We start from the raw sequence: 12,406 nt of genomic DNA on the forward strand, positions 1-12,406 counted from the left end.
ACTGATACTGATATCGGTCGAGGCGGGGTTTTGAAGTAGATAAACGGCGTTTACGGGGTTATTCTTTCTCTTGATATCTATTCACAACATCAATCATATGACTTTTAATAATAAACCATATCGATAGGTTAAAATCAACTCTTACATAGCAAGGCCTGTAGGATCTAGGATTTCAGTAATCCTAGATAACGCTTGAAGATCCCTCTCCCGCGAATCTGCCTTATCCACATCAACCCAACCTTCTGTAACACCTCCCCCAAAATCAACAATCCAAAGATTACCATCTACAACAACCAATTAACTCTTCTTCTGTCTTTGGGGATGAGGTGATGAAGTCCATGGTGATGTTTCGCTTCGAATAGCTAGTTTCGGGAGATGGTGGTTATTTTTAAAGGTAAAAGGGCTGCAAGGATGGAAGATGTAACTTGCGGTTTAGTTCCTGGAGCACGGTTTTATTCGACAGATGATCTCCTCTCGGGATGGATTAACTAAGCGGTGTGTTGTGAACAATACCGTTCAGTCAGTGATCACGGACAATTTACCGATCAAGATCTGGTGATCAAGGTCTTTATGGTACATATTAGCTGGGGATAGGCGATGGATATATGTGTGGTCAGCTATAGATACTCAGAGACTTGGAGTAAATAATTGCTCTGAAAATAGCTACCCACGTATTAAAATAGGGTCTATCCCTTGTTAAGAGAATCATAAGGGTAGTAGAAGGTAAAATGTTGTTTATAGTTTATTTTTAATATGAGATATAATTGTAACTGATTTACCTGATTTTCACTACCTCTGGGGTTACTTGGTATGTCAAGGTGATTGTCATAAGTCATCAATTCATTTGCTATACTCTGTATCTTGGTATCAAATACACAATAATGTCTACAGTCTACAGCTTGCCCTTCGCCGGACCACAGCAGGCCGCCGGTTCCGGGTGCTGCGTCGACCTATTAAACGACTGCGAGGATTGTGGAACGTCCAGCGCCGGGTTCTTCGTGAAGAACCCGTCGGGCTTCAACATAACACTAATGCGCTCCATCGGCATGACGGGGAAGTCTTCGATGCGGGGGTTGTGGGTCAGGCCGAATGCTACTCACGTTAGTTTTCCATCTCTACCAGGGGTGAGGCGTAGACTTACTGTGCCAGAGGACAATGTCTTCGTTTTCTACCGGGTCATTCCGTTGCACCCATTTCTCGACACCTTGGCTTTCCTTGCTTTGGTTGGTAAATTCGCCCGCTGCGAATAGCTCATCGTCCTGGTACTTGGTTACCCAGATGGGTTTGGTGGCAAAGGCGGCACGCTTAGCGCCGAAGGACTTCGGGCTGGCGAGAAGCATCTGGCTGGGTACGGCTTGCAGTTTATATGCAATCGGCTTGTAGGTGATGGGGTTGATTTGGGAGTCGTTGCGGATTTTAAATACACGGTGGCGGTCGACACTGGTGTTGGCCGTTCCACTGGTCCGTACAACGGTTTGCTCTGTCGTGTATCCCACGTTCCACGGGTTGTTTTCGTCTTCGGGCATAGGCACGCTGTCCTCATAGTAAACCGTGTTTTGGAACCCGTCCAGGGCGGGATCCATCCGGAATGAAAACATGTGCTGGTGGTAAGGTGCCATCACGCCAGGGCCCACGTTCGTACCCCACGGAACGGTCTTGCCGAACTCCTCATTGTCAAATGGGACGGTGGAGAGAATGCCGGTGGCTCGCACTTCTAGTTCGATGTTGGCTGCTTGGTCGAAGATGAACGCGAAAATGTATTCATAATTGGCCACCGTGCAGATCATCTGCACAACTAGCTGGCGGTTACGGACAACTGTTGCGGCCCCTGAACGGTAGTTGGTGTGTTTATGCTGAAGCCCGTTGTCTTGCTCATGGAGACAGATGACGTTGGGTAGATGGATTGGGTTGCCCTTGGAGTCGGAGCGGTAGCCGTCGAAGTACTTGATGTGGCCGAGACAGTCACATCCCAAGGACAGTTGGTTGGCGGTAATACCGAATCCAACATCTCCAACATCAAATGCCTGCTTGCGGTGGTAGGGTGCCCGAGGGTCACCGTAGGGAACGGTCATCTCCGATACGGAGAGACGGTAAAACACATTACGTCCATCGTAGGTGAGGTTGTAGATCACCAGGCCCTCACGGCTGTTGAAACCCACGCGGAACCTCCATTTCTGCCAAGAGACCACATTGCCTTCAACGTCGAAGGATGCCCCATGAGGCTGCTGAACAATGTACGGCTTAAGGTCGGTACGCAAGGGCTCCTGGAGGAGGTCATGTGCATATTGGATGGTTTCAACGGGCTTCCACGGCTGGGTTTCCGTGGTTTGAACATCGCTCCCACTAGGAAGATAGTCCATGCGTACAAGCTGTTTGGTGAGTCCGTCAAATACCGGGGAGAATTTGCAGGGTGTGGAGTACTGGTTATTTTGAGGATGGTCGGTGGCGACGATATACATGTAGCATTGGAACAGACGACGAGTCTCCTTCGGATCATCTGTTCCATAAATCCAGGGGTCGTTGCAAACAGTAACCCCCTCGGGTAATTGCAGCTTGGCCACTTCGGCCTGGACAGCAGGATGGTTCAGGCACAGCTGCTCCATTTCAATCATCTCATCGACATCGACATTGGCCTGGACATGTTAGCTTCAGAGTGCAACATCACCATAGTGTGTATAAAATACCTGAATATCTTTAGGCAATTCCTTGGCCGAGATGACGGACTGTTTCCCTGCATCCAGCAATGCCTTGTAGAATGCGCCATTGTCCAATCGATGGAAGAGAACCTGCAGCAACCGGGTTGGCCGGCGAGGCAATGGCTTGCCTAGTCTCTCCGCTTCGATGAAAGGCACCACTTCCTTCTTGATTGGCTCCTGAATATCAATCTTCTTGTAACGAAGAGAGACCCCGGGAAAAGCGGCCTGAACGATCTTCGTGGCCAACTGGATCTCCCCGGGGGTAATGGGGTCAAACGGATGAGGGAGTGACGCCATTGTTCTTTCACTGATAGAAAAATAAGAATGAAAGAATGACAATTGATGTGAAGTCAGAGCCCGGGCCAGGTCCGGTTTATATAGCGGCACCCCAGATATCCCCTCGTGGGTCCTGAATCCTGATAATCTACAAAAGGGATGGATAAACGGCGGTAATTTGGCTTTAAGCCCCTTTGGGAATTGACATCTGTGTTAACCGGTGGCTGATTGGTTCATACCCGACTCAGCGTATCTCTTGCCTAAAGAGGTTTAGCCGGTAGGTAACCGTTCGCAGCGCTTGGACAACTCCACAGTCTCTTGGCCAATGATTCACTCCTTCGGCAGAGATACCCGCCATTACTCCGTAAGTACTGATAGGTTAAATTGGCCGGTTGAGCTCGGCGACGTTGTGTTCCTTGCTTTGGAAGGGTCAAGGTTCTTTCCACAGTTGTATAGTACAAAGTCACAAGAGAAAAGTCCTATATCCACTATAGGGTATTAGAACCATTCACTATGACTGTCCCTTTGTGAACAACACATTTGCCTGAGTCTGTACTATGTAGAACTGTAACTCCTGCGTCAATTAGTCTCTATTGTACTAGCAATATGTCCATTCACTAAGAGTATAGAAAGCCTATTTTGTATAAATGGCTATCTAATCTTATCGCTTTATTCGCTCGGCAAATGCCCTAATTCGGGGTTGACTATCAAACTGCGGGGTTGCTGACTCACCACGTGGATACGATCAACAATGAATGGACCGACTGCAAAAGAGATATCAGTGTCTTTTTCCTGGCTACAATAACATAGTCCGGCGCCAAGAGTCATTGATGATCAATATGGATCGTTCTGAGCGTCCAAAGCGGACCTCCAACGCGTAAGTCTCCAAACCGAGTGCTTATCAGTAATCGAATCTGACTTGCCACAGGTGCAAGCGATGCCGATCTCGCAAAGTAAAATGCTCCGGCACACATCCTTGTGATAAATGTCGACAGCGGCGTCAGGATTGTGTGTTTGAAGATGATCGGAAAATTGTTGTCTCAGAGGAGTACGTCCATCTCATGACTCAGAGTTCATTGTCGTTGCACTACATTGACAATGTTTCAGGCTATTCCTATCCCTAAAACGAAGGGTGGAGGAGATCGAGTGCACCCCACCTCCAAGGAAACGGACTCGTACTTTGGAGAGCAGTAGTGTGGGTGGAAGCACTTATGGTAACATGGGTGCAACCAGGCCACCGGATATATGCTAACTGACACCAGTACGAACATCAGAAACACCCCAGGAACCTACTCCAGAACAATCAGGAGGCAACCGATATGATGAACGATTCGCCTCCAACCCTTTGGCCTTGGCATCGCCTGGCTATGTCAAGCATACTGGCCGTCGGCAGAGAACGTGGTGTATGTCACTTGCTGCCACGACCCGCCACAGAAGCTGACCAGTCTAGTGTTCCTCGGACCTACATCTACCTGGTCCTTCAGTCGTCGGATCCTTAACACCATTCAAGCGCGTCTGAGTCCACACAACTCAACACCGCTACCCCTCGCTGTGGATGGCGATGCTTACCAACTCCAGTGGCGACAAGCCAGCTCCGAGGAGCTTCCTGACATCAGTGGACTGCCATCCCTGGAACATGCAATATACATACTGAACACGGTTCAGTTCCATTTTAGTCATTTATACTTGTTGTTTGACGAAGACGAGTTTCTTCGCCATCTGTACGAGTTCTACGATAACGCCGAAGTGAAGGTACAAGAGAGCCGTCTCTGGTACGTCCAGTTCTTGATCGTATTGGCGTTTGGAGAGGCTCTCTTAGCACCGGTACGAAAGGTTTCCAATGCTGCCAGCTGGACAAAATATTTCTTACGGGCTATGTCTTTCCTCCCTGACATTACAGGCTTATGGCAAGATCCTGTTCTAGCTATCGAGGTTCTCACTCTCATCGGACTTTATTTCCACTCGATCGACATGAGAGATACCGCATATTGCTATGTAAGTTGACGCTTTTTCTTCTGGATATCCAAGCAGCTAAGCAGTGTAGATCGGGCACGCCATGCGCATGGCATTGGTAGAAGGTCATCACCGCGCTCCGCCAGTTGAACAACTGGGCCAAAAGCTAGTGGATCGGTGTCAGAATATATGGTGGACAGTGTATATACTGGACCGGAAGTTTTCATCGTTGATCGGCTCACCCAACGCAGTCAAGGATCATGAGATAACTACTCCCCTATACGATCCGAAATCGTGTCACCAAAAGGAGGCCGCATTGAGCCTGCATGTGCGGATAACACAGGTTATCACTCGCGTACTGGACAGTAAGTAGGACCACACTTTCAATTGTATTCTGATCTGACTAGGGACATTTCAGCTGTATATAGCCCAGACGGAAAGCTAGGGGGCATCTTCCTCCGAAAGGTTCGGTCAGTCTTGCAGGAAATGACGGACCTTTCACGCGAGTTGGAGGATGTCTTCGCGCATCAATTTTCAAATTCCGTAGAATCGCTATCTGGCGTCACTACGCGGCTGACGTTATCCTGCCACCAAGTATGTGCTTCATGGAAATTCTACAGACGGCTCTCCTAACAAGGATAGTGCATCATCGTCACTACCCGACCACTCGTCTTAGCCCTGCTCTGGGAACGACTCAGCTGCTTCGAGCAAGGCGAAGTGTTCCGAACTTTATCATCACCAGTACATACCCTTCTGCACGCATCTACCGACTCCGCATTAAAATCATTAAGAATCCTAACCGCGCTACGTGATCAAAACCTCCTTGGTTCGTCTTCTCCGCCAACACTAACCTACAAATGACAACTAATAGGACCACCAGAAACCTTCCTCCCCTTCGACCTAGAAAACCTCTTCTCATCCTTCTTCATCCTATCCCTTATATCAGCCATCCTCCCGGACATCATCCCCGACCCCAGCTACCGAGACATGGGATTCAGTCTACTCGACGACATGATTGCCCGGGGAAACCGCGTAGCACAGCTCCGGAAATCCGAGATTGTGCAACTAGAGGAATTAGTGCAGCCATTGCTCCAGCCGAACCTGCAACCCCTAACACCTGGGAGTAGTGCAAAGCAGGCAGGCGAGGAACGAACGTCAGAGCAGGTGAATGATTCCGTGGCTGTTTTGAACGCGGGTATCAGCCCGGCTCTGTCGGTGCCAGAGGCTGCGGATGTTGTTCAGGATGATGAGATGCACTTCGATTGGAGAGATTGTGGGCTGTCGTTGGATCAGATGCTCTCTGTTACGGACCAGTTGAATGCGAATAACTTAGTTTTGGATGCTGAGAGGGAGGGATTGCAGACTGATTTGTGGTTGTGGAGTGATGGGTAGAGTGACTGAGGGAGTTGGGTTCTTGTGTATCTTGGTCTCTTTCCTTGTAACTATTATATGAGAGACATACATTCTATGAAGTCATGAAGATAATAGAACGCACGACCCAATTCTCTCACCCATTCAAAGAAATACCTTCTCAATACCACATATACCTGAAGAAAACTAAACCAAAGTAATCAAAGAACCCCAATAAGAATATCACACCCATAACCTATATCAATACCATATCCCCTCATCTCGGATACCCACTCCCCCGACAACAAGTCCCAAAGCACTGATCTCCTATACCCAGCCTCAGTCAGCTCTCCTCCCAAAACCAATAACAAAACAACATACCATTATACAAAGCCTGTCCACCACCAGACCCTTTACCAGTATCCATTCGATCCCTAAAATAAGTCAATTGTAGATGCCTTGACGTTTCTCAAAGCACAGCACATGATCCGTACTTGGCTATCAATGTGATTTCCAAATCGGTATCAGACACTCCGGTTGCACTTGTGCGGTCTGATCTATGGAGGAAGGATTGGATCTTTGTCTTTAGATTCTTGGAGCTTGATTTCTCATTCATTATGGTATATTTTCACCCGGTAGGGAAATTCGTAGGGTCTGATTGTGGAAGGTAAACTAGGGAAAGAAGATAGAAGCCGTGAGGGTATATATGTATATTCACAGAACATCATCTCCAGCTCGACACGACAGATACGTATATTTGTACGTACACCTCATAGATCCCACAAGATCTACACATCTACCTCTCCAACACCATCATTACTTAAGAAAAACAAAACAGACGCATACATACCTTACTGTAGTATTGATCATCACACCGCATATCAGTTGCACAACACAGCCTGAGTGGAGAAACTCCAACGTTTCGGGGAACCCTGGATCTTATTGGTCCACGCGGTCCATTTCATTAGATCTGGGTGTTCGCCGAAGTCCGAATCCACCAGGCAATCAGGCTACTACTGACAGAATGTGATATTTTTATAACTAGTATGGGGGACTGACGTCAGATGGGATAGTAGATGAATCCTTCTCTCTCTCTCTTCTCTCTCTCCTTTTTTGTTTTTATTTTCTATTTCCGGTGTCGGGGTTAGTGTTTGATTATGGTCCCTTTTTTGTGGTTACCTTGGAGGCTTCGTAGCAATCGATGTAAAAGTCTTGGTTTTGATATTGGGACCAGTTTTAGATTTTATGGTAGAGGTTTTCTTATAACTTCACTTAGTATCCAACCATATATTTTTTTCCATCCCACTCCACTAAAAGAGACCATATAGCACTAAAGTCGTGCCTTATACACATTATCACCAGCATCTTATATATCTGGACCTAAGTAGGTTGGGCAAACCGGAGTATACAGGTACTATGACAGCACTCGACGCATTCCGCGATACACACAAGAAGTAATTCTTCCTCTATCGTTATAGCAGATCTAACCACCTCACAACATTCTCTTCTATTGTTACATCCCTAAAACCTAATCCTCAAAGCCCACCCCGCACAAACCCCCCTCGCAACAGCAAAAGCAACAGTAGCCGCCAAATAAAGCACACCTCCAAACACAATAAGGCCCCAATAATCCCCTCCATTATTCTGTTGAATAGCACCCGCAATAGGGATCCCAGTTAGAGTACCAACACTAACAATGGTGAACGTCGTCCCATTTCTCTTTCCGTAGTCTTCTGTCGCGCAGACCTGTGAGATACACACAGGCGTTAGACTGATAGCTGCTCCGCTCCAGAAACCAAAGAGCACAGCGTAGCATATAATAGCGGCTATGTTGACCCCTGCCTTCAGCCAAAGACCTAGGGTTAATACTCCGCATATGAACGATGTGAGGACCATTACGTTGAAACGGCCTAGATGGTCTGCGATGAGGCCGGGGAGGAAGCGGCCTGGGATGGCGCCGAGGTTGAGGAAGACGATTAGTGCGTAGGAGAGGGTGTTGTTTATTCCGACGTGGACTGCGTATGAGGCGATGTAGGTGATAGGGATGAAGACGGCGAATTCGACTAGGAAGATGGCTGCTGTTGTGGTGGCGTATTTGATATCCCTAAGGGCTTTGAAGTCAATGGAGGCTCCTGCTGTTTCGTTGCGTGGGAGTCGTGTTTTCATGAGAAGACAGGCTAGTGTGCAGAGGATGGCGCATAAGAGTGCGATTATGCGGATGGCCCATGGAAATCCGATCTTGGGGGCTGCGAATAGTATTATTATGGGGAATATCACGCCACCTAGTCCGCCGGCTGTGCAGGCGATGCCTGTTGCGTAGCCGCGGCGGATGTTGAACCAGTGTCCGACGCATGAGACTGCCGGTGTGAACAGTGTGCAGGCTGAGAGCCCGCCGAGGACGCTGAAGGATAGGAAGATCTGGTAGTACTCTACTTTTCGTTAGCCTTGTGATGTATAATGAGGTCCATAGAGTATAAGTGCTAGCAAGGAGTGACATATATACCTTCACTAAAGCTGAAGCATATCAGTGCAGCTACAATTCCAATTGACCCAGGAATAACGACATAGGCTGGTCCATATGCATCGAATATTGGTCCTGCACATAGTTCAGTAACTGTTCCTATACCTGACAGAACCTCACCCACCGGCTTGTGCTCCAGCAAAGTAAAGGAAGAACCCATAAGCGCCATATATCCAACCAATGCTTGATTCGGAGTAGCCCTGAAGCTGGTGCGTGCTCGTCCAGGCGTGTAGAATACCCAGGCTATTCAACAGGCCCATGGATGGGATCATAGCACACCACGCTCCGAAGACCACCAGCCATGCCCTGGGCCCTCCCTCGGGATAGCTTTCATTATTTGCTAGCTCGGGGCTTTCGGACGTTCTTGAAGGAGCCGAGCTCCGATCTTCTTTGCTTGACATATCCAGATCAAGGGGAACAGCAAACAGGAGCAGATACCTGAGAGAGCAAAGTTGTCGGGGGACACATTGGAGCGATTGACACTTCCATACCTACCTTTATAAATGACTTTCGTGTCAAGTTGCCGCCTCTGTGGGACCGACAAGTAGACTCGGTATTGGAGCCCCATCTTAGAGACCGACCTAAGAAGCCGGTCTTAGTAAATGGAACCGTGTAGGAGAGACATAAAGAGGAAAAGACTCCATCTAGTTTAGTGGCCGATGAAGACCAATATGGGTGGAGTGAGGTAAAGATACTTCTTATGGAGAGCTCGGGCATCTCGAACCTTTATTGGCTGAATTGAGCCGATAGCCCTGACCGGCGATCTGCCAGGTCCACGCATTATAGATCATGGTTATTATTTGCAATTTCGGCGTAGTAAAGGGAAATTAAACCCGTGCCACCTTACTAGGAGGACTCAAAGGACAAGAGACATTGCAAATTCGATGTAGAATGACTTCGACTATGTCGGTGGTGGCAGTCTAAACGGTAGTGATGTCCGTGGAGACTTAATCGTACTAAAACTTCGGCAGAACCTTCAACGGTTCCTGCCGAAGTCTACTTCAACCTGGAACTAAGCCTAATATGGCTTGTATATGACATGATCGGATTTATTCCTACCAGGTAATACTGTCAATTTAAATATAATACCAGTATGTTAGATACAAGGGTCGAGAACTTGTAGCTGGAAGATTAGCAATATGAAGTCTCTTGTGCATCTTCGTAGTTACACTTTAGAGAGCCTAGCTCTTTCCTAGGTGTCTGTCTATCTAGGGCCAAATTGATTGTCACCATACTGCGGCTTAAGCATCCCCATTATGGGGGTCTTTGGACATAACGAGCGTTTCAACATCTATATATCATAACAACCGTCAGTGTAAGTTACACATTTATTCATGTATGACAGACAGGCCATGCGATTCAGGAAACCCCGAAGAAAGTCCTGCAGAGTCTCGACACTCCAAAGACCTACCAGTGCGTTTTTTCGGTAAGCGCGGCATGCCACGTAGCTTTGAGACAATTGTAAAACGTTGCAACAGTTTCAACCTCTTCTTATCCTCACTCGAGTATTGAATGTAGCGTTGTAGAACCTTCACCTTCCTTTCCCGGCGGAGCTCGTCACCCAGTCTAATAAAGTCTGCGTCGAAACTCTTTAACTTTTCATCGATTAGAGTTCCAGACGCTGGAGACTCATTTGCATATTGTGTAGTGTAGACACATGGGTAGAATAGTTTCTGCTGTTCAGGGATATTGTTCTTTTCTTGATGGTTGTTTTTATCAACTAAAGTATCAGATGGTTGTTGGGACATCTTAGCTTAAGATACGTAGGATGGGTAAAGGACGATATAGCAGAGATTCAGGAAAGAGGAATTGCAGACAAGTTATACTCAGCTAAATCCAATGCCACCTGATCGGTCCTTGAGCAGAAGTCATTAAATTCATGCATATGTGGACAGTCTGTGCGACATCCGATCATCCGGTAGAATTTGCTGCCTCTTAGTACGTAGTTACTTTCTTTTATTAGCCTATAATTGCTTGCTATGCAAGATTATTTGGTATGAATGTTGGTTGTATGTCAAATTTTGTCTATACAGTCTACTATGTACTTATTTTCAGGATTTGGTCGTCACAGATAAACCAGACTCTGGGGTAAGTCATAGACTGTGAACACGTTTCAGATTGGTTTCAAATGCCACGGTTGAATACCACCTGCTCGCTTTCACCTCCTCTTCCATGAAACCTTTCTTCCAAGCGATCGGAACTCATTACCAACCTCTGTGGGAATACGCCCAATGCGAACGGGAGAGCGAAAGCCGACGTCAAGAAAACCAACCCTAGAAGAGAACTTAGTATATAGACCACAGACCATACTCCTAAAGGCTAACTAACCTATATTGATAGGCATCGCAAGGTATGGACGCTTCTTCAGCAACTCCGTCTTCTGGAAGCGCAGAAGAAGGAGAGGTGGGATGACCATAACCGGCGTAGAAGTGACAACGCGACTAATGGCCGTCTCACCTACCGCGATAGTTGCAGCCTTCTGGCTCTTTCCCAGGCTTGTCGCCGGCACCTTCTCTCCAGTGTTTCCTTCACTTGTTGCTGAATTGAATGGATAGACGTCGATTCCTTGTCTGATCTCCTCGCTGCGCATGAGGAACACGTTGAGCGCACCAGCACTGGCAACAGCTGCGAAAGGGACGAGGCGTCCTAGAATCACTTTCGTACTTGGTGAAACCGACTTTAATCTTGGAACGATGGAATTCAGTCCGAGTGCGACCGAGCAAGAAGCAGACACCGCCATGAAGTACGATTTGATCATTCCCGTGGTGGAAAGAGGGGTTGATTTGTTCGCGTTCGCACTGTTAATGGCCACATTCAAGGATTGGTTGGCGATCTGCCAGGCTAAGGTGCCTTTCCACTATGAAAGAAATCGTATTAGCTTTTTATGCATTACCAGAACGAGGCAACGCATGGTCTGGATTCACCTTCATCCCCGGAATAAGCATGCCCGCGGTAACAAACAGATTGGAGAAGACATAACACGACATGCGGAATGGTAGAAGCACTGGCTCTCCTGTATCGGGATGCAAGGTTGAATCGACAATCTTCTTAGCCTGCCACAATTCTGGGCTCATGCTCTGGATTTGGCCCGATCTGTACTTCGTGAGGAGGTCTTTGGCATTTTGCAGTCTGGCGCTTGATGTAAATAACGTTCTTACGACGTCGTATTGTTGGTTAACTGATGTCACATTATTAAAGTATGAATATTGAATTACCTAGGGTCTGAAAGGTCTGCGCATTGACGAACACGTCCCAGGTATGTCGAAAGATCATACTGCGACGCGGGCAGATCCCGATTTCCTGGAAGTGATGCAGACATTCTGATTGTGTCTGACAAGCAAGGATGAATTGATAAACAGAAGGAAAATGAGATTTTTCTTTAATATACAAACTGCATGAAGCCTTTTTTTTTCGTTTGGGCCTCCTAGGGAGCCACTCTTGCGCCCTCCGACAACACATGGATATATATATGGCTACCGATACGATCCACCAAAGGCAGAAAATTGTTCTCAGACGAAGAGTTCAAAGTTCCGTGTCTGCTCTGATAAGGTTTGTTGTTTGGTCTTGAATAAAAACACGGGTCTCCTTTGAGAAGGTTTCCATAGTTTTG

The 12,406-nt window shown here is 47.3% G+C and overlaps 5 protein-coding genes across 5 annotated transcripts; 1 reads left to right on the forward strand and 4 right to left on the reverse strand.

Annotated features, from left to right (window-relative positions):
* Window positions 1–819: 819 nt before the first annotated feature.
* Window positions 820–3,129, reverse strand: F9C07_2277522 (copper amine oxidase). Its single transcript, XM_041289744.2, has 3 exons — window positions 2,685–3,129; window positions 1,142–2,633; window positions 820–1,092 (listed from the first exon to the last, which is right to left on the reverse strand). The coding sequence occupies exons 1-3, from the start codon at window positions 2,991–2,993 to the stop codon at window positions 893–895; spliced, it is 2,001 nt and encodes a 666-aa protein (XP_041142812.1). The 5' UTR covers window positions 2,994–3,129; the 3' UTR covers window positions 820–892.
* A 527-nt stretch (window positions 3,130–3,656) lies between these two features.
* F9C07_2277523 (C6 transcription factor) lies at window positions 3,657–7,240 on the forward strand. The gene is made up of 10 exons (XM_041289733.2): window positions 3,657–3,849; window positions 3,901–4,020; window positions 4,080–4,186; window positions 4,235–4,375; window positions 4,423–4,967; window positions 5,017–5,290; window positions 5,344–5,519; window positions 5,568–5,751; window positions 5,806–6,602; window positions 6,657–7,240. Exons 1-9 carry the CDS (start codon window positions 3,728–3,730, stop codon window positions 6,315–6,317), a joined length of 2,181 nt encoding a protein of 726 aa, XP_041142813.2. The 5' UTR covers window positions 3,657–3,727; the 3' UTR covers window positions 6,318–6,602; window positions 6,657–7,240.
* A 556-nt stretch (window positions 7,241–7,796) lies between these two features.
* F9C07_2835 (putative monocarboxylate transporter) lies at window positions 7,797–9,197 on the reverse strand (the record flags this gene model as incomplete). The annotated part of the gene is given in 3 exon segments (XM_071511017.1): window positions 7,797–8,704; window positions 8,779–8,902; window positions 8,922–9,197. 3 exon segments carry the CDS (start codon window positions 9,195–9,197, stop codon window positions 7,797–7,799), a joined length of 1,308 nt encoding a protein of 435 aa, XP_071363812.1.
* An 840-nt stretch (window positions 9,198–10,037) lies between these two features.
* Window positions 10,038–10,544, reverse strand: F9C07_2225812 (uncharacterized protein; the record flags this gene model as incomplete). Its single annotated transcript, XM_071509773.1, has 2 exons — window positions 10,038–10,087; window positions 10,208–10,544. 2 exons carry the CDS (start codon window positions 10,542–10,544, stop codon window positions 10,038–10,040), a joined length of 387 nt encoding a protein of 128 aa, XP_071363813.1.
* Window positions 10,545–10,732: 188 nt separating this feature from the next.
* On the reverse strand, window positions 10,733–12,405 carry F9C07_1245922 (transport protein FSF1). The gene is made up of 4 exons (XM_041289746.2): window positions 12,012–12,405; window positions 11,721–11,949; window positions 11,125–11,653; window positions 10,733–11,069 (listed from the first exon to the last, which is right to left on the reverse strand). The coding sequence occupies exons 1-4, from the start codon at window positions 12,113–12,115 to the stop codon at window positions 10,921–10,923; spliced, it is 1,011 nt and encodes a 336-aa protein (XP_041142815.1). The 5' UTR covers window positions 12,116–12,405; the 3' UTR covers window positions 10,733–10,920.
* Between the last annotated feature and the right edge of the window lies 1 nt (window position 12,406).

Source organism: Aspergillus flavus, chromosome 2 (genome assembly GCF_009017415.1).
Source record: "Aspergillus flavus chromosome 2, complete sequence".
In the NCBI taxonomy this organism is placed as follows: domain Eukaryota; kingdom Fungi; phylum Ascomycota; class Eurotiomycetes; order Eurotiales; family Aspergillaceae; genus Aspergillus; species Aspergillus flavus.